The following is a 22,620-nucleotide window of genomic DNA, read 5'->3' as shown; positions in this document are numbered from 1 at the left end:
GGTGCAAAAATGGATTTCTCCCCCACCTCAAATACTGCTCCTAGAAGAGTCATTGATCCCCCCTCCCAAGTTCCTCCCTGGAGAGGGAGGGGCCATAGCTCAGTAGTAGAGCACTTGCTTGGCATGCAGAAGGTCCCAGGTTCAATCCCCGGCATCTCCAGTTAAAGGGACCAGGCAAGTAGGTGATGTGAAAGACCCCTCCGCCTGAGACCCTGGAGAACCGCTGCCGGTCTGAGCAGACAATACTGACTTTGATGGACCGAGGGTCTGATTCAGTATAAGGCAGCTTCATGTGTTCATATGTTTGAATCAAATGCCATTGATGGTCACTTCCAAATCGGCTTCACGGCTCTCAGAATGTTACCTCTGCCTTCACCCTACAGTAATTGATAATGTTTCTCTTCCTTTACAGAAGGACTCCCAGGCAAAGACTCTTGAAACGTATCATATATTAGATTTTTTGCAGTGTAATTTATTTACAGGGTACGTTTTGTCGTGGTGGTGGTTCCGAGAGTTAGTCAGACATGCTGAAGAGGCGGGATTTCCCAGTCCGCTTGGATAGGAAGTACAGTAGAAAAGGCACATGGTTTTGTTCACCGCAGGAGTTGTGCATCACTCAGCAACTTAAAGCTAACATGTTATTCTCCACCCCCAGGCCCTTCGCAGCTGAGTCAAGAGACCCCCCCCACCCCAGTCTTGCCAACTTGTCCCAGATATGGCTGCCCTTGTGTTTCTTCCGAGAGAGCAGAAAGCAAAATCTGGTCTGAGGGTCTGTTTTGATCCTCTCAAGGTCTCCCGAAGAACCAAACGCTTGCGTGAGTCTTCCTGGGGCACTCCGACAATATGAGACGTGAGCCTAATTCTCATGTGCAAAAACCTGTGTATGGGTTTGGGCCCCCTTCAGATTTCTGGAGGGAAGGCTCTGATCATTGTACACTCCTCCATACAAAGCAATCCCCTCCACAGGCCAGAGAGCAGGGCGCTAGCCTAGGCACCTTCCCTGTCAAGCTAGCTTTCTACATGCAGGCAACTTTTGAATGGAGCGGTGTTCAGTCATAGAAGCCCCCACCTGCAGCCTGAAAAGGTACGGCCCACATACAGTTTTGCCCTTCAGCAGTCTTAGATGGGGTGCCAGTCTCCCGCCATTTCTTTGAAGGAACAGTTAGTGTCCGATAATTCACAACCCTGATCGTCGTCGTCTTCCTCTTTGAGCTCTCTTCTCAACACAGCAGTCCTCTCGAACCCAAGTCTCTTGGCAGGGTGCCCGCATCCTGGTCAAAGGCCTCCAGACGAAATGGCATCTTCCCACCCAGAAATCAATGTCGGCCATGTTTTATCCAGTTTCTGATCATCCATTTTTGCCCCGAGCATCTTTGTACCACTAGTCTCAGCCCAAAATTAGCATCCTTAGACATTTCGACTTCTAGGCACCGTCCTGTGTCTCGGCTGATGATCGGGCCATTCTGGAAAGCAGATGAAGAATACAGAAATCTCACACAGAGAAAAAGAAATAAACAAGAGTGTACTAAGAAATACAGGCATTGCAAGATCTATGAGCTGCCATTACATTGGTAATCTTGCTGGTATACACAAGCATACCTACGAGATATTTCGAGTTTGGTTCCAGGCCACAGCAATAAAGTGAGTGACACAATTTTTTTGTTTTCCCAGTGCATGTAGAAGTTATGTTTACACTATACAGTAGTCTATTAAGTGTGCAATAGCATTATGCCTAAAAAATGTACTGTAATAATAATGAAAAAGTTTGAAATATTGTGAGAATTACCAAAATGCGACACAGAGACACGAAGGGAGCACACGCTGCTGTAAAATGTCGCCAAAAGACTTGCTCGAAAACGCAGTATCTACGAGGTGCAGTAAAATAAAGTACAATAAAACGAGGTATGCCTGTACTAAAATAAAGAAGCTGGAAAAGAGTTTGTAAGCTGGTTGATACGGACTAGAATTAAAATAGCTCGGAGCTGAAAACAGGCTGTATCCTAACGTGCAGATTTTATGTGGAATTATTTTATTTTTATTCTATTCACTTCACTTGTACCCTGCATTTCTTGCCAGGGGGACCCAAAGTTGATTACATCGTTCTCCTCAAGGAGATTCCTAGTACTGACCAATCTAGGGTTGCCAACCTCCAGGTACTAGCTGGAGATCTCCTGCTATTACAACTGATCTCCAGACGACAGAGATCAGTTCCCCTGGAGAAAATGGCCACTTTGGCAATTGGACTCTATGGCACTGAAGTCCCTCCCCAAACCCTGCCCTCCTCAGGCTTCTCCCCAAAAACCTCCTGCCGCCCCAAAAATCTCTGCATGCCTGAAAGCCATGCAGAGCCCAGCAGGAAAGGGGGATGGGATTCGCCCCGCAAGTCTCACTGCCCCAAACCTGTTCTCTTATAGCTCATTTCAGAGCTTTGCGGCGGCCGGGGACAGCGTAGCTGAGGTTTCCCAGCTGCCCAAAGGCTAACAAAAGTCTTTTTAAATTTAAAAATTCAAAAATGGGGCTTTCCCCCCCATTGAAAACAGCGAGGCTGCGCCAGGAAAAACCTGGTGCAGCAACGCTGTTGCTGGAGGGGTAGGGGCATTCCTGGGCTGGAGGGGCTTTGGAAGCTGACTATCATTAGCTCTGCCTGGGAACACCCCCCCCCCCCCATGCTGCATTTCTCTTCCAGGATTTAGGTCCCGGAGAGACTGCAGCGTCAGTAGGGTTGCCAACCTCCAGGTATTTTATGGAGATCTCCTGCTATTACAATTAATCTCCAGCCGAAAGAGATCAGGTTACCTGGAGAAAATGGCCAATTTGGCAATTGGACTCTGTGGCACTGAAGTCCCTCCCCAAACCCCACCCTCCTTAGGCTCCGCCCCCCAAACCTCCCACCAATGGCAAAGAGGGACCTGATAACCCTAGGCATCGGAGGAGCCCCGTGCAGCTCCATGGCGCCCAGGCACTGACGGATAGGGTTGTCAGGTCCCTCTTTGCCACCGGCGGGAGGTTTTTGGGGTGGAGCCTGAGGAGGGAGGGGTTTGGGAAGGGGAGGGACTTCAATACCATAGAGTCCAATTGCCAAAGTGGCTTTTTTCTCCAGGGGAACTGATCTCTGTTGGCTGGAGATCAGATTAATAGCAGGAGATCTCCAGCTAGTACCTGGCAGTTGGCAACCCTACTGACGGAACTGCCCCCGCCACCAGCATAAGTGCCTCTTATCACGGAATAAGACAGCACCTACGCTGGTGGCGGGATCATGCTGCCTCCTATGCCCTTTTGGCCCATTTCTTAGGAATGGCTGTTCTTGCGAAATCCACTTTATGTGCAGAATTACCCAGTTTCTATTGCATCGTTCCTTAATCTGCGCAATCTACTTTTATGGCATTGTTCGTTGTATGTAGTATATTTTTTTGTTTTGAATTGTCTTTTATAACGCTGTATAACACTTTTATAATGCCTTAAATCCTTATGGGAAAAACAGACAAGCAATGAAGTAAATAAAAAGAGAGGGTAAGGATTCAATTAGGCTAGGATGAGACATCGACCGGCCCGCGAGAAGCATCGGGGCAAGTGTTTGCGCTCTACCGCCAGGGTGAACACAACCTCTGCTGGAGACAGACCTGGGAAAGGCTTCCCTGGCTCAGTAGTAGAGCATCTGCTTGGCATGCAGAAGGTTCCAGGTTCAATCCCCGGCATCTCCAGTTAAAGGGACTAGGCAGGTAGGTGATGTGAAAGACCTCTCTCTGCCTGAGACCCTGGAGAACTGCTGCCGGTCTGAGTAGACAATACTGACTTTGATGGACCAAGGGTCTGATTCAGTATAAGGCAGCTTCATGTGTTCATGGGGGAGGGGGAGGTGTACCCATGTCAGGCAATGGGGATGAAGCAAAGCAAAACATTGATTGTATAAAGCCAAGGCGATAACAATTGGGGCACCCAGAGGGACATACACAACTATAGCAAAAGCAAGGATGTAATAATGTTAAAAGACGGTATGGATGAAGCAGGATCCTCAGAGTGCCAGGAAATGTATTGGTGAGCACCGTGGCACCGATGGGTGCTACCCTGGGGTTCACTGGCATACAGCGTTGGCCCATGAGTTACACTTTACTGCTTCGAAACCTGTATGCTGCTCACAAGCCCCCTCTGTCTGTCTGTCTGTCTGTCTGTCTGTCTGTCCATGGCAGGGTTGCTAGGGTTGCCAACTGCCAGGTAGCAGCAGGAGATCTCCTGGTAATTCAACTGATAGAGATCAGATCACCTGGAGAAATTGGCAATTGAACTCTATGGCATTGAAGTCCCTCCCCTCCCCAAACCCTGCCCTCTTCAGGCTCCACCTCCAAAATCTCCCGCCGGTTGAGAAGAGGGACCTGGCAACTGGTGGGAAAGTTGTAGGTGGGGACATGGGCCATGTCTCCCCTTAACCATCTTCCTTCCAGGCTAAACAGCCCTAAGCGTTTCAGCCGCTCCTCATAGGGCAGTTGCCCTAGGGCACACCTACATAGTTTGTTCCAGCCTGCTTACAGTACCTGTGTGAAATCCCACAGCCTCTGCGCAGGCCTCAAAGTGTCTTCGCACTTCTTCAGCGTGGGTGTCCTTCCTTTCCCGTCATCGACAAGGCATTTCGAGTCCGGCAGAAAGGCTGTAGATCCCAGGGGGCCTAATTGCAGGAGACCTTCGGCGCTGTAGCGAACAAGCTAGAACCACAAAATACAAAAACCAAAGTCAGGTAAGCAGCAATCGGTTTCTAACACAAAAGACGCCGCGGCTCAAGCTCGGCAGGCAGTCTTCGTTCCTTTGTTGATGGAAAATAATTTTTCGGCTGGTCCCACCACCATTAACAGTGTTGCAGGCAGCTTTTTGCCTCCAGTGAAGAGCCCTCTCCCTAACCCTCTGCAGTCCGAAATATGAGGACACTGAGAAGTTACAAGGTGGTGAGCAGAATATACTCTACACATGTTCAGAGGAACACCCCCCCCATGGAAATCCATGTAATATGCTGTTTCAGTATTCCCACCCCAAAAAACTCTATTAACTGACCATGGCTGATCCTGCTTAGCTCTTAAGTCCTGATGAACTCAGGCCAAGCCAAACTGGGCTATTCAGGCTGTTGAAAATCATGGCGGAAGGGTTAAATACCCCCACTCTCTGTTTAATTTCAGCAGCTCCCCACCATGGTTGAGTTTTACAAACTAAACAAGACAGGAAATCAGTCGCAGATCTCCGGGCATCCTATCCAGCAGCATCCTTATTTGGAGACTTTTTTTAAAAAAAAGGAAGCTAGATGTGAGAACATTTCCGTGTGCCGCCAGTGGTAAGCAGCAACGACTTAACACAACCAGCACATAATATGCTAATATTTCCTGTCGGAGTCTTAATGCCCTTTGGAATTCCCTCTTTGTTCTCTTTTCCAAATGCCTAGATTGCTTGTCAGAAGCTGTTCTTAATAAAGAGGCCATCGGCAAAGCAAACTCTCTGCCGCGGGAGGCAAGGAAATTGAACTTTCCACGAGGATGCGAGGATTGTTTTCATATTAATTGCACAGGGAACTGGGGAGGGGGCAGGACGGAGGAGTAAAAAGATTCAGATGGGGTGAAGGCAGCATCCTTGTGATGGCAAATCTTCTCAAACTCCTTGAAACTGGGAAGACGAAGAAGAGGGAGAAGAGGAAGAAGAGTTGGTTTTTATATGCCGACTTTCTCTAGCACTTAAGGGAGACTCAAACCGGCTTACAATCACGTTCCCTTCCCCTCCCCACAACAGACACCCTGTGAGGTAGGCAGGGATGAGAGAGCTGTGACTAGCCCAAGGTCACCCAGATGGCTTCGTGTGGAGGAGCGGGGAAACCAATCCAGTTCACCAGATCAGCCTCCGCCGCTCATGTGTAGAAGTGAGGAATCAAACCCGGTTCTCCAGATCAGACTCCACCCTTCCAAGCCACTGCTCTTAACCACTCCACCATGCCGGGCCCTTTGCTGAGTTCTGGCTCTGTGGTAGGCTGCCTGCTGCCCCAAACCAAGAACAAAAGCAGGTAAAACCTTTTATTGGTGGTGGCGGCAAGCGCCGTCAAGTTGCAGCAGACTTATGGTGACCCTGGCAAGGCATTTGGAGGTGGTTTGGCATTGTCTGCCTCTGCGTAGCAACCCTGGACTTCCTTGGGGGTCTCTCATACAAATACAGAGTGCCAGCGTGGTGTAGTGGTTGAGAGTGGTGGACTCTAACCTGGAGAACTGGGTTTGATTCCCTACTCCTCCACTCCTCTGGTCCAGCAGCACCTTAGAGACCGACAAGATTTGGGGAGTTTAAGCTTTCAAGAGTCAAAGTTCCCTTCATCAGGTATTTGGAGGGAGCTTTGACTTTCAAAAGCTTACGCCTCAAAATCTTGTCGGCCTCTAAGGTGCTACTGGACTCGAATCTAGCTCTTCTCCTGCAGACCAATATGGCTACCCTCTGAAATGATCCTACTATACCAGGCTGCAACACACACCGTCTCAATCCAAATTAGGGAAAAGAGATCCCAGAAGCCACTGTTGTTGTGTTCTAATCCAAGCTCCTAGTTTTTGAGGGGGCTATCCTGTAATACTCCTTCCCAGAGTTTTAGACCATAGTATCTAGGTAGGGTTGCCAACCTCCAGGTACTAATAGATCAAACAAAAAGGCACCACTGTGCCTGTACCGTGTAGGTTTGGAAATCAGCATAGGAAAAGGGTACAAAGTAGCAAAAGTCTTATTAGTGGCTAGTACAAAGTAGACAAAGACAAATACAAAGTGGTGCATTACAACAGAATTGTGCTAAATGTACTATCTTATTAAATATATACATATATACAAAGCATGTACAATGCAAACTCTATGCAAAGTGCATAATAGATGTTCTTCTGAGTAATAGATGAGTACAGTTCATGTAGGATATCCAATGAATGGTATAATCCAAAAGAATGAGATGGGGATTCTTTTGGATTATACCAGGGCTGGGGAACCTTTTTTTTGCCAAGGGCCATTTGGATATTTATAACATCATTCGTGGGCCGCACACTGTGGCCCTGCCCCCTATAACCCCTCCCATTGTCGCCACTTCCGTCCCCAGCCCTCTTGTAGTACAGAGGAAACACATTTCTCCATGGCCCGGGTGGGAAAGGGTTAACACAGTCTCTTGGGCGGTCCTAGCAGCTCCATAGCTAATGACTCTTCTCCAAGGGGGAAAGAAGGTTCATTTTCTCGCAAGACAAGCTCACATCCACCTTGAATAGAGGCTATTCCTGTCCGCGGGAGGGGGCGGATTGCCAGTCTTAGATCCTTCTGAGCTAGAGATTTGCCAGGACCCACAAAGAGCCAGACCAAATGATTTCGCGGGCCTTATACGGCCCCCGGGCCTGACGTTCCCCACCCCTGGATTATACCATTCATTGGATATCCTACATGAACTGTACTCATCTATTACTCAGAAGAACATCTATTATGTACTTTGCATAGAGTTTGCATTATACGTGCTTTGTATATATGTATATGTTTAATAGGATAGTACATTTAGCACAATTCTGTTGTTATGCACCACTTTGTATTTGTCTTTGTCTACTTTGTAATAGCCAGTAATAAGACTTTTGCTACTTTGTACCCTTTTCCTGTGCTGATTTCCAAACCTCCAGGTACTGGCTGGTGGCGAAGAGGAACCTGGTAACCCTATATCTAGGACATGCAGGTTACTCCTAGGGTTGCCAGGTTTCTCTTTGACACTGGTGAGAGGTTTCTGGGGCGGAGCCTGAGGAGGGCGGGGTTTGGGGAAGGGAGGGACTTCAATGCTGTAGAGTCCAATTGCCAAAGTGGCCATGCTCTCCAGGGGAACTGATCCCTATTGGCTGGAGATCAGTTGTAACAGCAGTTTTTCTCCCTCTCCCATAATACTAGAACGCGGGGTCATCTGCTGAAGCTGGAGGGTGAGAGATTCACAACAAATAAAAGGAAATATTTTTTCACACAACGCATAGTTAAATCGTGGAACTCCCTGCCCCAGGATGTGGTGATGGCTGCCAGCTTGGAGGGCTTTAAGAGGGGAGTGGACATATTCATGGAGAAAAGGGGTATTCATGGCTATTAGTTAGAAAGGATACTAGTCACGCTGCATACCTATTCTCTCTAGTATCAGAGGAGCATGCCTATTATATTGGGTGCTGTGGAACACAGGCAGGACAATGCTGCTGCAGTCGTCTTGTTTGTGGCTTCCTAGAGGTACCTGGTTGGCCACTGTGTGACCAGACTGCTGGACTTGATGGGCCTTGGTCTGATCCCGCAGGGCCTTTCTTATGTTCTTATGAGATTGCCTAGTTTCTCCTCAGAGAATGCTGTTGGGGGCTCATCTCTATTTGCCATTTTTTGGGGGGGATCATCACCCCCTTCTACAAATCACAAAATGTTGAGCTTCATCAAGAGGCGGCATTTAAAAAAAAAAACTCAACTGAACGCTTTGTAGATAGCAAAGGCTGAGATTGCTCGTATGTAGCCAAGTTAATTAATGATCACACAGCTGGAAAGCTCCTATCATCTCACCCCAGTTTACAAAATTAATTTGGTGAGAGGGCTTCGGCTGCACCAACTTCACTCAACAATGTGAGGGAAGAGAGGAGGAAAGGGGCTGACAGGGAGTGGGAGACGAGAGGAGGGCATGGTTCAATCCAGCTTGCTTTCCACATGCAGAGAGAGGCTCCTGTGAGCCGTTGCGGGTTCCCACTTCTGCCAATCTGATGCCAGTTAAAAGGGAAGCAACGCAACTCTGCGATCTGATCCGGGGACTCTTTTCTCAAAATACACTTTTGAGTTTCAATGGTTCGATTTTAGACTCATAGAATTATAGAGTTGGAAGGGACCACCAGGGTCATCTAGTCCAACCCCCTGCACAATGCAGGAAATTCCAAACTACCTTCCCCCACCACGCCCCCAGTGACCCCCTACTCCATGCCCAGAAGATGGCATGGATTTTCCCCCTAAGTCCTTTTTGTAGAGGATTTTTATAACCAGGGCCTGTGTTCATAGTGTGACAGTTTTCGGTTGGGATTTCATTGCCTTTGCCGCTGCGTATGGTGGTGGTGGAAATTGCCGTCAAGTTGCAGCCGATTTATGGCAACCATGCAGGGTTTTCCAAGCAAGAGATGAACAGAGGGGGTTTGCCATTGCCTGCCTCTGTGAAGCAAGTTATGAAATATCACCAGTACTGCTAAGTTAGCTAAAATGACTAAACTGAGGCTGTCGTATTTTGGTCACGTCATGAGACGACAAGAGTCACTGGAAAAGACCGTCATGATAGGAAAAGTTGAGGGCAGCAGGAAAAGAGGAAGACCCAACAAGGGATGGATTGACTCAATAAAGGAAGCCACAGCCTTCAATTTGCAAGATCTGAGCAAGGCTGTCAAAGATAGGACATTTTGGAGGACTTTCATTCACTGCTAAGTTAGTTGCTAAGAAGAACCAGTACTAAGCCAATATATAATAGAATTCAATGAACAACAATTTGTGTATTTCAACGATTATATGAAAATACAAACATTATAACAGTAATGTGAATTACTGTTGTTTGTGCAAACAAAAGTTTATTCAACAACATAAACAAAAACCACACAAAACAACAACACAAAACAACAGCAGTCCTCAAGGGAGGATGGAGAAGTCCACTGGCAAGGGGCTTGTGAGCCTCAAACAATGAATGGTTTCAATTGGACCACAAATTGAAAATCCACGTATCAAACGTTTGAAATATGCAAGAACGCGGCACGAAGTGCCCAGCGAAGCTCAGAGCGGAGCCCAGGAACGCCTTCCGGATGTATAGTGTTTTCACCAATATACATTAGCTTCTTCAGCCAGCATTAAATCTCTTTGGCAGTCACAGTGGAACCCGCAAAATTCATGTAGCTAAAAATAGCTCAATCTTTAACGTTTGCCATGGTCTCCAGATAACAGCTTGGACTTCCTTGGTGGTCTCCCATCCAAGTAATAACCAGGGCCGACCCTGCTTAGCTTCTGAGATCTAATAAGATTGAGCTAGCCTGGGCCATCCAGGTCAGGGCACCACCATGTACAGTATGTATTATCTGTTTGCTGTATGTATTATCTTGTTCTCAGTGCATTGTTTTCTACTTTGATAATTAGGGTTGCCAACCTCCAGGTCCTAGCTGGAGATCTCCTGCTATTACAACTGATCTCCAGCCGATAGAAATCAGTTCCCCTGGAGAAAATGGCCACTTTGGCAATTGGGCTCTATGGCATTGAAGTCCCTCCTCAAACCCCACCCTCCTCAGGCTCCGCCCCTAAAATCTCCCACCGGTAGCGAAGAGGGACTGGCAACCCTATTTTATAATACCACTTTCTGCATTGTTTAACATATTATGTCTCATACTCTGCCCTGTGTTTCAAATTTTGGTAATCCGAGTCCTATTGTATTGCTTATTGGATGTCTCGCCCTATTGATTGCATCAACTGACACTGAGGAATCCACCTTGAGCCTCAGTGAGAAAGGAAGACTGTAAATATAGCAAAAAAATAAAACAAAGAGGTTTTGGCAGTGTTAACAGAACATCCATATTGGGGTTTCTTACGCACATACCCCAATAATCTCTTCATGGCTTCTACCACCACCCCAACTGTGCCACCAGAGGACGTTTTTTGAAAGGTAGTTGTTATATAGGGACTCCTGCACTAGACAAATGCATGTCCAGGTAAACTAGGGCTGGAATTCTAAGAAAAAGCTTGGCCCCCACTGATGATAGGAGGCCCCCACTATCATCTACCATAATCCAGACTATGCAGTGTGCCACAAACACAGAACAATCGCAAGAAATACATGCAAAGCGGCCACAATTTGGTACCAGAAAATAGGGATTGTCCCTGGCAAACAGGGGGAGTTGGAGTGGATGACTCTACAGGAGCGAGAAAGAGAGTAGATAATGCTACCCCTTTACTCAGCTGGGTGTTACAACATGACCTTTCCAAATGATCAGAGCCTCTTGGTATTCGCCATTCTCCGGCACAGAAAAGGATGAAAGCAAAACACAATGTAGGGGAACCTTCATTAGAAAAGGACGGTAAAGGAAGGCAGGAAGTCTGATTATTCCTATGATCAGGAGAAGAATGTTTCTTTAAAATGTAGGACAGCCAAAACCATTTACCCCATTACGTGCTCATTTGGCACATGGCGGGGTACTGACGATTGCGCACGGCCCTGTCGGTCGAAAAGAAAACAGCAGAAGTAATTGGATGCTAAATGAACTCTGTCCAAACAGCACTAACCAGGACCCTTTGCAAAAGCCTCATTTGAATCTAATTAAGTGGCTGGGGTCCCAACCCCCCCACCCCCGATTTATCGGTGACAACATTTACTAGGACAAGTGCATAAAAATGCCTCCCCGTCGTGCGCCTTTCAATGGGATCAGAGAAGTGTCCACGAAGAAACAAAAGACGGCTCTATACCGCCCCGTGTTGCCAGACCTCCCATCTTAACATTCAAAGCGGCGTTCCAATCCAAACCAATAACATATCCAGCTAAACTGCAGGTAATTGTTTGACGGGTGATAAGGTCAGGATTATTTATGCATGAATGCATGAGTGACAATTCATTAATGTGCTTCCAATTTGGAACGCGCATCAGAAAGCACTAAAACAACATTAAAGGCTTGATGCCGGGGTTGCAGGGTGGGGGAACCATCTGGGATTTCGATGCTATGTGACTTTCATTAAAAAAATTAGACAGAGCGACAGAAGCATGATCAGAGGAGATAACGCTTTGAAAACCTCAAGGCATACAAAGAAAAAAAATTGAACCGTTCGGTCTAAGCACTGATGAAAATTTCAGGCAAAAAGAATACCTCTACTAAATAAATGAAGAAGAGTTGGTTTTTATGCACCGACTTTCTCTACCGTTTAAGGAAGCATCAAACTGGCTTACAACCACCTTCCCTTCCCCTCCCCTCAACAGACACCCTGGGAGGTAGGTGGGGCTGAGAGAGCTGTGACTAGCCCAAGGTCACTCAGCTGGCTAAAATGACTGAAAATGCAGGCCTATAATAATAAACCCAGGCTAAAATCCATATTGACTTCTGCAGGATTAAAAGTGCTGATGTAATACTGAGGCCAAGACTCAGCGTTTCTTGTGAATGGAGATCTAGATCAGGGGTCCCCAACCTTTTTGAGCCTGTGGCCACATTTGGAATTCCGACACGCCACGGTGGCCGCAGTAACAAAACAAAAAAAACGAAGCCCTTTTCAAAGTGATTGCCAAAGCTTAACTTCAGTACAATCACCTTCCCTTCCCCTCCCCACAGCAGACACCCTGTGAGGTAGGTGGGGCTGAGAGAGCTGTGACTGGCCCAAGGTCACCCCGCTGGCTTCATGTGGAGGAGTGGGGAAACAAAACCAGTTCACCAGATCAGCCTCCGCCACCCCCTGTGGAGGAGTGGGGAATCGAACCCGGTTCTCCAGGTCAGACTCCGCCGCTCCAAACCACCGCTCTTCACCACTACGCCACGCGGAACTTAATGAATAAGGCATGTAATCTTATCTACCTGGGAGGACATTCCATGACACGGGTAAAGAATGGCCTTGTCGTCCTCCTCGGCTCCTTGGTCCAAGCAGTAGCCGCTTGCTTTGCTGTTGCGTACCTGAAATGGAAGCAAGGAGAGGTAAGAAAGGGAGAGGGTTTTCCTCATATGATGGATCCTTCCCGTGATTGCAGCTCACGTTCCGGGGCACCCAGAGGATTCGTTTAATCATGCAGTTGGGTCAAGCGGTGCCATTTCCCCAGGAAAAGTGCTGCGCTCTGCTATCGTAATGGCTTCTGACACCAATGTCATGCATTGTTATTCACGAAATAAAGTTCTGCAGTGGAAGAATTGTGCGGCAACTTTACGGCTACATCCCTGAACAAAGTTACACGGGCCAAGGTTTAACTCGGAAGTGACGGGTCACAGGGACGCTCTAGCGATCCTGGCCAAACCTCTATGGTTTCCATAGCATTGTAGCTGAGGGTGCTAGAGCGTCCGCGTCACTTTCGGGTTTACCACGCGTGTGTGCCTGCAGTGCCGCCGGCCTTCAGCTGGCCGGCGGGCAGCCCGGTGGATGGGCGGTAGTTTCCCTTCCACCACAGGCCAATTGGCAACCCTATCCTTGTAGAGGGGCGGCAGCCGCTGCCAGAGCATCATTTTCAAAAACCTGCACAGCCTATGAAAGCTTCAATAGTCAATCAGAAGCCTTGCTGGGCAAACGCCCTACCTGGCCTCACCCACTTCCCAAAAACACTTGGCAGGCACCAGAAAAGGTGTCAGTGAGTGCCGTGGTACCCACGGGCACCACACTGGGGACCCTTGTGCAATACCATCCCAACTGTTACCTGGCTTCTGATCAATGGGGGAAGGGCCGTAGCTCAGTGGCAGAGCATCTGCTTGGCATGCAGAAGGTCCCAGGTTCAATCCCCGGCATCTCCAGTTAAAGGGACTAGGCAAGTAGGTGATGTGAAAGACCTCTGCCTGAGACCCTGGAGAGCTGCTGCCAGTCTGAGTAGACAGTACTGACTTTGATGGACCAAGGGTCTGGTTCAGTATAAGGCAGCTTCATGTGTTCAAATCTGGTCCACTGGCCATTATTAGAGCAAATAGGAAGAGAAGCCTTGTTGCGGTACTTCTCGGAGGAAAGAAAAACACACTCCTTCACCCATCCTGACACCCCATTAATCCTTCTTTTGGGCATCTTAGGGCCTTAATACAGCTTTCTATTCTGCGGAGGCGCACATGGATTATCCTCGCCGGCAGCAATTTTTAAAAGGGCTGATAACTCGAAGCAGATTTTATTTGTGGGGAATGACGCGAAAGATGATGAAGTCGTACTATGCACTGTAAACAGCCCCGTCCAAACACTGCGCTGAGTAACACTGATGAGAAATCTGAATTCAATCTATTGGCTGCCATCCATCACTCCGGGCGCATTGCCTAGAGATAAGCGCACATAACTCTGCACCAGGGAACAGCAAGAAGCAGAGTCGCTCCGTGTAAGGTTTGCAGTCGCGGGGATTGAACTGCATGTGCCGCTGAATCCTAACTAGAAGTCCCGCTATGTCCGATGGGATTTACTGGCAAGGAAGTGTGTTGAAGACTTTCTATTCCTTGGCTCCATCATCAACCAAAAGGGAGACTGCAGCCAAGAAATCAGAAGGAGGTTGAGACTGGGAAGGGCAGCCAGGAAGGAGCTAGAAAAGATCCTTAAGTGTAAGGATGTGTCACTGGCCACAAAGATCAAGTTAATTCATGCCGTCGTATTCCCTATTACTATGTATGGGTGTGAAAGCGGGACATTGAAGAAAGCTGATAGGAAGCAAGTAGATTCCTTTGAAATGTGGTGTTGAAGGAGAGTGTGACTGATACCGTGGGCTGCCAAAAAAACAAATCCGTGGGTTATAGATCAAATCAAGCCTGAACTGACCCTAGAAGCTAAAATAACTAAACTGAGGCTATCGTATTTTAGTCACATTATGAGAAGGCGAGAATCACTAGACAAATCATGTTAGGAAAAGTTGAGGGCAGCAGGAAAAGAGGAAGACCCAATAAGAGATGGATCGACTCAATAACGGATGCCACAGCCCTCAGTTTGCAAGATCTGAGCAAGGCTGTCAAAGATAGGACATTTTGGAGGACATTGATTGATAGGGTCGCCATGAGGCGGAAGCAACTTGACAGCAGTTAACACACTGGATCCTTTATGTGCCTACTTCTGTGTGTGTCATAAGGTTGCCAGGTCCCCCCTCTTGATCGGGGGGGGGGGAGGTTTTAGGGGGCAGGGCTGGGGCGGTCATGTGTGGCTGCACGCACACGATGATGTTACTTCGGGTTTTACTTCCAGAAGCGCCACATCGCTGCGGCCAATTTAACACTCAAACCCCCAAATTTTGGGGATTTGAGTGTTAAATGTTGGGGGTTTGAGTGCTAAAGCCGGTGCAGCAGTGCGGTGCTTCAGGGAGTAAAAATCGAAGTGACGTCCTCGCACACGATCACCTGGCATCCCTAGTTGAGACTGTCAGGAGGAGGACAACCTCAAGAAGGGCAGGCAAAACCAACAGCGTGGTGTAGTGGTTAAGAAAGGTGGACTCTAATCTGGAGAACTGGGTTTGAGTCCCCACTCCTCCACATGAGCAGTGGACTCTAATCTGAAGAACCGGGTTGGTTTCCCCACTCCTCCACATGAAGCCAACTGGGTGACCTTGGGCCAGTCACAGTTCTCTCCCAACTCTCTCAGCCTCACCTACCTCATGAGTAGACAATACTGACTTTGATGGACCAAGGGTCCGATTCAGTATAAGGCAGCTTCATGTGTTCATGTGTGTTCATGTCTTGGGAGCCCCCTCAGGCTCCCTTCCTGTCTAATCGGTGACATAAATATTGTCCAACAGCAGACTGCACTGTGAGGTAACCCAGCACATAATCCCAAACTGCTGCCAATTACAGTGTGCCGAGTGTTAAGCGGCTGGGAATTTCATTTATGATGAGAGCATTACTCGGAGTACTGGGGGATGACAACAATTTTACGACAGCCTTAAAAATGGTGAAGGAAATATATTTTTACAACTATCTCAATATGTTTTATATCTGCCTCAACGTCGATAACTTCTTCCCCTCGTGGAAGTCTGCAGACAATGCCTTGGTTGTCATCAGGGAAACAACTTGGAAGATTAACTAACCACAAGACACGCAGTCCACCCCAGTGTTCAATCCAAAACCATTTGATCTCTCCAGGATCAGAGGAGCATGCCTATTATCTTAGGTGCTGTGGAAGACAGGCAGGACGGTGCTGCTGCCGTTGTCTTGTTTGGGGGCTTTCTAGAAGCACCTGGTTGGCCACTGTGTGAACAGACTGCTGGACTTGGTGGGCCTGGGTCTGATCCAGCAGGGCTTTTCTTATGTTATTATGTTCTTATGCGTGTGTGAGCCACCCTGATAAATGCTCAAAAATGCCCAGCAGCCATTTTACGTCTTCAATGGGATGCTCCCCGCCTATCCCTTATTCTAGGGTTGTCATACCAGAGCTGGGGCTGGGGGATCCCCTGTTTTGGGTTCCCTTGCCCCGGCACTGTTCAGCTAGCTGGTGGGGGTCTTACTAGTGTTAAACTGAGGCTTAGCCCCCACATCATCACTACACCAAAGGATTCATGAGACAATCATACTTATGATCACACCACAACTGTTTTTTTGCGGGCAGCATTTTATCTACGCGCAACGGAAGATCAACGGAACTGAATGCCAGGTCAAAATGCATATTTATATACCCCCTCACTGTATTCGCATCCACGGCAGTTCATCACACAATTAAAAAAAATACAAATTATAAAAAATACCATTAAAAAAGATCAGAGACCAAACATAAAACAAGTCACCACAAACCTTAAGAACAGAACGTAAAATAAAAACAGCAATAACAGTAAAACCTAGACAAGATGGAGCCATAAAAGAGCTGCATTAAGGGAAAATCAGAAGAGGTGTTATCCTCTAACCAAAAATGTAATTCAAAGGTCTTGGCTTGGTGTCTAAAGATGGCCAGCAACAGAGGCAGGCCAAGGGAAAGGTGAAGGGTATTCCAAGAACCAATCTTGCTTGCCTGGGGACGGACTGTAGCCATCGATGGCAGAGTGGCTACCACTGACTCTACCCCTTTCCTCCCTATGCATTAGCTTACTTAGAGTAGGTAGGTTTAACTTGGGTTTAAATCTTAGTGTTTTTCTGTTGGGTGAAGGTGGTGATATTGTAAGCCACACTGAATCCACATTGGGTGGGGAAAAAGTGAGTTAACAGTGCCCAGATGAATGAATGAATCAATGAGTCTGGTGTCTAAGAGACACGGGTTTAAATCCCCAGTCTGCCGAGAAACTAGCTGAGTTACTTTGGGCCAGTCACTCTTCCTCTCAGCCTAACTTACTTGTGGAGAAGGGAGAACTGAGCACTGTAAGTTGCCCCATCTGGAGGGAAGATGGGGATAAAAAAAAACATACTAAGAAGAAATACCAGGTGTCACCACTAAGAAAGCCCTGCTCTCTGGAGCCACCTGCCACAGCTTTGAAGGTTGGGGACCTGAAGCAGTTTCCATGAAGGCGAATGCAATATCAGGGCAGTAATATATAGCGGCACATGTGTTGCATTCTTTCTAAAATGTGGAAATAAACAACAGAACAATGGAAGGCTCCTAATGCATTGGGTCCACGTCAGAAACAAGGCAAAGTTAAGTGGGCACTCCAAAATCAAACCAGAAATCTGGATGAGGAGACGTGAGAAGTATCCTTGGTTTACTGAGCATGAGGTTGTTCTATTCACACATCTAACCTATGCGTTGTTGTCTACCCACAAAGAAAAGAAACTCTCAATAGTCTAATGCTGGGATGTGATGCAGTTCTGATTTCCTTTATTACCTCTCCGTAAGTGATGGTATTGTTGTAAATCCTCATTTCAGGGTAGACGTTCTCCAAGTACCACTTAAAACTCCGGCACTGAAGACGTTGCCGCAGAGCTATTCTTTCCGAAACGTCTCCAAAGTCAACTCCGGGGTTCTGCAAAAGAGAGAAGGTGCAGACACAGAAATTCTGTTACGCCAGCCTTTCTGCCCGTCCCTTTCCTTGAGAAACCCTCCTTGTTCATCTTATTTACAAACGGATTCCTCCGCCTGTCCTCGGCTTTCCCTTTCACCTCTCTTGCCTTGTAAGGCGCTACAGCCATCCTTGAGAACAGGAAATAAATATTAATGACATCTCTACTGAAGGAAAAGGTGGGGGGAGGAAAGGCATGAGAATAATGAAATTTCAATGAAGCCGAATGCCGCAATATTCAATTTGCTGTCTGTTCAATGACAATCTTGCAGTTAAAGCTATATAGAACAGGTTCACAACAATACCCACCGGTGATGCGTAAAATTCTGATTCAACCAACGCGTAGCGACACAGCCTTGCACGTCTGCATGAGCTCCAGTGAGTACGTGGCGCTCCTTCAAGAGTTATAGAGTAACCTTTCCACTGAAGCCAACTCGGAAGACTGCTACCATGGAAGATCCCATGCACTTATTTGGTACAGCTATATTTCAACTGCCACTAGGGTTGCCAACCTCCAGGTACTAGCTGGAGATCTCCTGCTATTAAAACTGATCACCCGCCAATAAAGATCAGTTCACCTGGAGAAAATGGCTGCTTTGGCTATTGGACTCTATGGCATTGAAGTCACTCCCCTCCCCAAACCCTGCCCTCCTCAGGCTCCACCCCAAAAATCTCCCGCTGGTGGCAAAGAGGGACCTGGAAACCTTAACTGCCACCTAGGACTCCATAACTCAATCCACCTCTCTTGTTTCAGTACCTTCCCTGTTTTAATTCCTCTCATCCTCTCAGTATTTCCACAATCCTCCATGCAGCCTGATCAGAAAGCCAGCGTAGTGTAGTGGTTAAGAGCGGTGGTTAGGAGCAGTAGACTCTAATCTGGAGAATATGAGGATGTAATATCTACGAAGATCTACCGAGTATGGATTTTAGCAGAATTGTTAGCTACGGTAGACCAACTGAGAGTCATAAAAGATGATGAAGAAGAAGAGTTGGTTTTTATATGCCGACTTTCTCTAGCACCTAAGGGAGACTCAAACCGGCTTACAATCACCTTCCCTTCCCCTCCCCACAACAGACACCCTGTGAGGTAGGTGAGGCTGAGAGAGCTCTAAAAGAACTGTGACTAGCCCAAGGCCACCCAGCAGGCTTCCTGGGTAGGAGTAGGGAAACCAACCCGGTTCACCAGATTAGAATCTGCCGCTCATGTGGAGGAGTGGAGAATCAAACCCGGTTCTTCAGATTAGAGTCTACCGCTCCTAACCACCACTCTTAACCACTACACCGCACTAGCTCTCTGATCAGGCTGCATGGAGGATTGTGGAAATACTGAGAGGATGGGAGGAATTAAAACAGGGAAGGGGAAGGTATTGAAACAAGAGAGGTGGATTGAGGTATGACCTATTTTTGGAGTCCTAGGTGGCAGCTAGGGTTGCCAGGTCCCTCTTTGCCACCGGCGGGAGATTTTCGGGGCAGAGCCTGAGACTGCTGGTACATAGACTCCCAACAGGGAAGTGTGGGTCCAGCGAGCAACGAACCTCAGGGAAAACTCCCATGCATAAACGACCAATATTGACTTTGATGGACCAAAGGTCTGATTCAGTATGAAGCAGCAGCAGGTGTTCAGGAGGCTCCACCATGACTCTCAGCAGCCCTCTGTGTTTGGCTTGAACACATAAAGCTGCCTTATACACATGAATCAGACCCTTGGTCCATCAAAGTCAGTATTGTCTGCTCAGACCAGCAGCGGTTCTCCAGGGTCTCAGGCAGAGGTCTTTCACATCACCTACTTGCCTAGGGTTTAACTGGAGATGCCGGGGATTGAACCTGGGACCTTCTGCATGCCAAGCAGATGCTCTGCCACTGAGCCACGGCCCCTTCCCAGTTGCACAAATGAACACATAAAGCTGCCTTATACTGAATCAGACCCTTGGTCCATCAAAGTCAGTACTGTCTACTCAGACCGGCAGCGGCTCTCCAGGGTCTCAGGCAGAGGTCTTTCACATCACCCACTTGCCTAGTCCCTCTAACTGGAGATGCTGGGGATTGAACCTGGGACCTTCTGCATGCCAAACAGAGGCTCTGTCACTGAGCCACGGCCCCCTCCTCAGTCACTTTTCTTACACAATCACACGAGAGACAGAACACCCCTTCTGGGAACCGGAAAGGGCTTCTGCAAGCAGCACGTCACCTTTCCATCCAATCGGATAGGCACCCCAAGCTTTGCACAGTAGATACGTTCAAAAATAAAATTGGGGCGTATTTTTTTATGATAAAAAAAACAAAACAATTTTCTATCTCAGAAGGTAAACCTTTAATGTACCATGGCTGGTTTTTATGTCTGATAAAGCAACGTTGTCTTTATTTTTCTTCCCCCAAAGGCTCGCATTGTAGCTCATTGGAGAAAGCGACCATCGGAAAGTAATTGCACAGAAGAGATTTCGGTCACATCTCAATTGCTCACAGAAATGGCCTTTAAAAAAAAATATCCAGCTTAGCTTGGTTCAAATTGGGCTGCTGAACACGCCTGCCTCCCAAAGTTGCAATTGCTTTTCCTTGTCAGATTTCTGAGAATGTTATATGCATGCGGAAGGTCCCCCGGTTCAGTCCCTGGCATCTCCGGTTAAAGGATCTGTTGGGAAAAAACCTCTCTCTGCTCAAGACCTTCAAGAGCCAGACGCAGCAGCCGTTGTTGAGCTAGAGGGTCCGATGATTAGGATCATGCAGGGAAATGACATGTAGAGGGATTTAGACCGGCATCTGGGGACCAGCCCTGGAAGATGAGGTCTCCGTAGCATGCATTAGGTAGGATTATATTCCCATGGCAAAGTCCCTGGAGAGAAAGAGACCTTCTCTATGCACAGGGTACCTTGCTTTCCATGAAAGAGCCACTTTATATGTCAAACTAACTGCATTGGTGTTCTGGCAGTGTTTGTATACTCATTTGGCTGCAAAAGCCATGGGTAGTCTGGGACAAAAAAATTGCCCTGAAATAGTCCACCACCCCCAAGGTCACCTGGGATGGGGGAAAGGCCGGACATGTCCTTTGTTGAGTGGGGTGAAAAGAAGAAGAGTTGTTTTTTATATGCTGACTTTCTCTACCACTTAAGGAATAATCAAGCCAGCTTACAATCACCTTCCCTTCCCCTCCCCACAACAGACACTCTATGAGGTAGGTGGGGCTGAGAGAGTGTGACTAGCCCAAGGTCACCCAGCTGGCTTCATGTGTTGGGGTGGAGAAACAAATCCAGTTCACCAGATTAGCCTCCGTCGCTCATGTGGAGGAGTGGGGAATCAAACCCAGTTCTCCAGATCAGAGTCCACAGCTCCAAACCACTGCTCTTAACCACTACATCACTCTGGCTCTCCAGAATTGGCAACCCCAACCCCAATCTTCACATCCTTTCAGAAGCACTTCCACCTCTTCCTTACCGTCATTGGGATGTTCCACGCCATGTAAACGTGTGACTTGAAGTCGTCCATCCACACTTCAGCGGCGCGCAAGGCGTTGCGCTTTGCATAGTAATCAATGTCATTGTTGTACGGTTTCTTTGTGCGCTCGATGTGTGCCACCCGAGAGCATGGCAACACCTCCATGCTTCCTCCACACTGCCAAACCTGTGAAAAACAAGAAGGGGGGGAGAGAGCCATGAAAGGAGGAAGAGAATAAATAGACTCAACAAAGCTGGTGTGGCAGCCGTGGTGGTTAAGAGAAGGTGTCGTGAGTCAGGAAACCAGCCTGTTCAAATCATCACCCCAATTCTCCAGGAGTGTTCCCAAGCCAAAGTTGGCAACCCTGGCTGGTCAATGTGGTGTCCCAAGAAGCCCATATGGGTTAACTTGACAGATCCATGCCTGAGTGAGCATGGCTCACTCCTCGGTCCCATCCTAAGCATCTTTGGGAAGCATTTTAAATCAACTAGACATTAGGAAGAATTTTCTAACAGTTAGAGCGGTTCCTCAGTGGAACAGGCTTCCTCGGGAGGTGGTGAGCTGATTCTATGACCTCAAGCAGATGATGAGAGGGAGGGCATCTTGGCCATCTTCTGGGCATGGAGTAGGGGTCACTGGGTGTGTGTGTGTGTGGGAGGCAGTTGTGAATTTCTTGCATTGTGCAGGAGGTTGGACTAGATGACCCTGGTGGTCCCTTCCAACTCTATGATTCTATGATTCTATGATCTTTCATTTGAACTGGGTTTGAATGGTATACCAACAACAAAGGGGGGAGGGGAACTTAACCCTACAACTTAACCCTACAACTCTGGTTTGTTAAGCTATTGTAGGGCCTTATATATGTTACCGATTTTAGCCTGTAATAAATATATACATATTTTGTATTGACATAACCTTTATATTGTATAACCTTTGGCCTTGGATGTTGATTTTTTCTTGACCTTTGGGTACTTAATTCTTGGTTTGAGCAGTTACAGGAGGAAGGGGTGGGATTTCGCCGGCCGTTTCGGACATGTATCCTTGCCCACCTGGACTGTGCGAGCCATAAGTCTAAATAAACATGTTCGTAACATTTCATTATTTCTTCCCCAGCGTGAACAATACATTGCATTTATAGCAAGTGATGCACCATGACTGGACAAGAAAAGCTGCCTGCCTCTGCTTCCTTGGTGACACTGAGAAACGACGTGACAAAAAGCCAAACAAAATGCAACGAGGCTTTTTAAAAAAGATTTATTTTGCTAAATGGTATTTCTTTCTCTTTTGCTGTCCTCAAGCCATGGTATGGTAAATCACAGGCCACCCAAATTTACATTTGATTAATGAAATGCATGGGGGCGGGGAGAGCTACAGTGGTGGCCATAAATCTGGACGGGCACAGGGCCCAGAATTTCTGGAGCGAAAGGAACAAACCTTCAGAAAAAGAAACTAGTTGATGTTAATAGTTGAATGGGAAATATACTGGAAGATGTGGGCATATTTCTCTTTTTGTAACTGAGGTTCTTGGGGAAGGAGATTCTTGGTTAGGGTTGTGGGCTCTGGCTGGGGAAATTCCTGGAGATTTGGGGATG

General features: G+C 47.5%; 1 protein-coding gene across 1 annotated transcript in view; it reads right to left on the bottom strand.

Annotated features, from left to right (window-relative positions):
- Positions 1-1,284: 1,284 nt before the first annotated feature.
- The window catches only part of GALNT9 (polypeptide N-acetylgalactosaminyltransferase 9), a 180,467-nt gene continuing 159,131 nt past the window's right edge, over positions 1,285-22,620 (bottom strand). The window contains exons 7-11 of the mRNA XM_056859407.1: positions 21,029-21,214; positions 17,426-17,563; positions 12,546-12,641; positions 4,530-4,697; positions 1,285-1,463 (exon numbers count right to left, since the gene is read on the bottom strand). Coding sequence (XP_056715385.1) covers positions 1,317-1,463; positions 4,530-4,697; positions 12,546-12,641; positions 17,426-17,563; positions 21,029-21,214 — 735 coding nt within the window. The 3' untranslated portion in view covers positions 1,285-1,316. The remainder of the gene's footprint in view (positions 1,464-4,529; positions 4,698-12,545; positions 12,642-17,425; positions 17,564-21,028; positions 21,215-22,620) is intronic.

Source organism: Euleptes europaea, chromosome 13 (genome assembly GCF_029931775.1).
Source record: "Euleptes europaea isolate rEulEur1 chromosome 13, rEulEur1.hap1, whole genome shotgun sequence".
Classification (NCBI taxonomy): domain Eukaryota; kingdom Metazoa; phylum Chordata; class Lepidosauria; order Squamata; family Sphaerodactylidae; genus Euleptes; species Euleptes europaea.
This window is presented reverse-complemented; position numbering and strand designations above follow the sequence as displayed.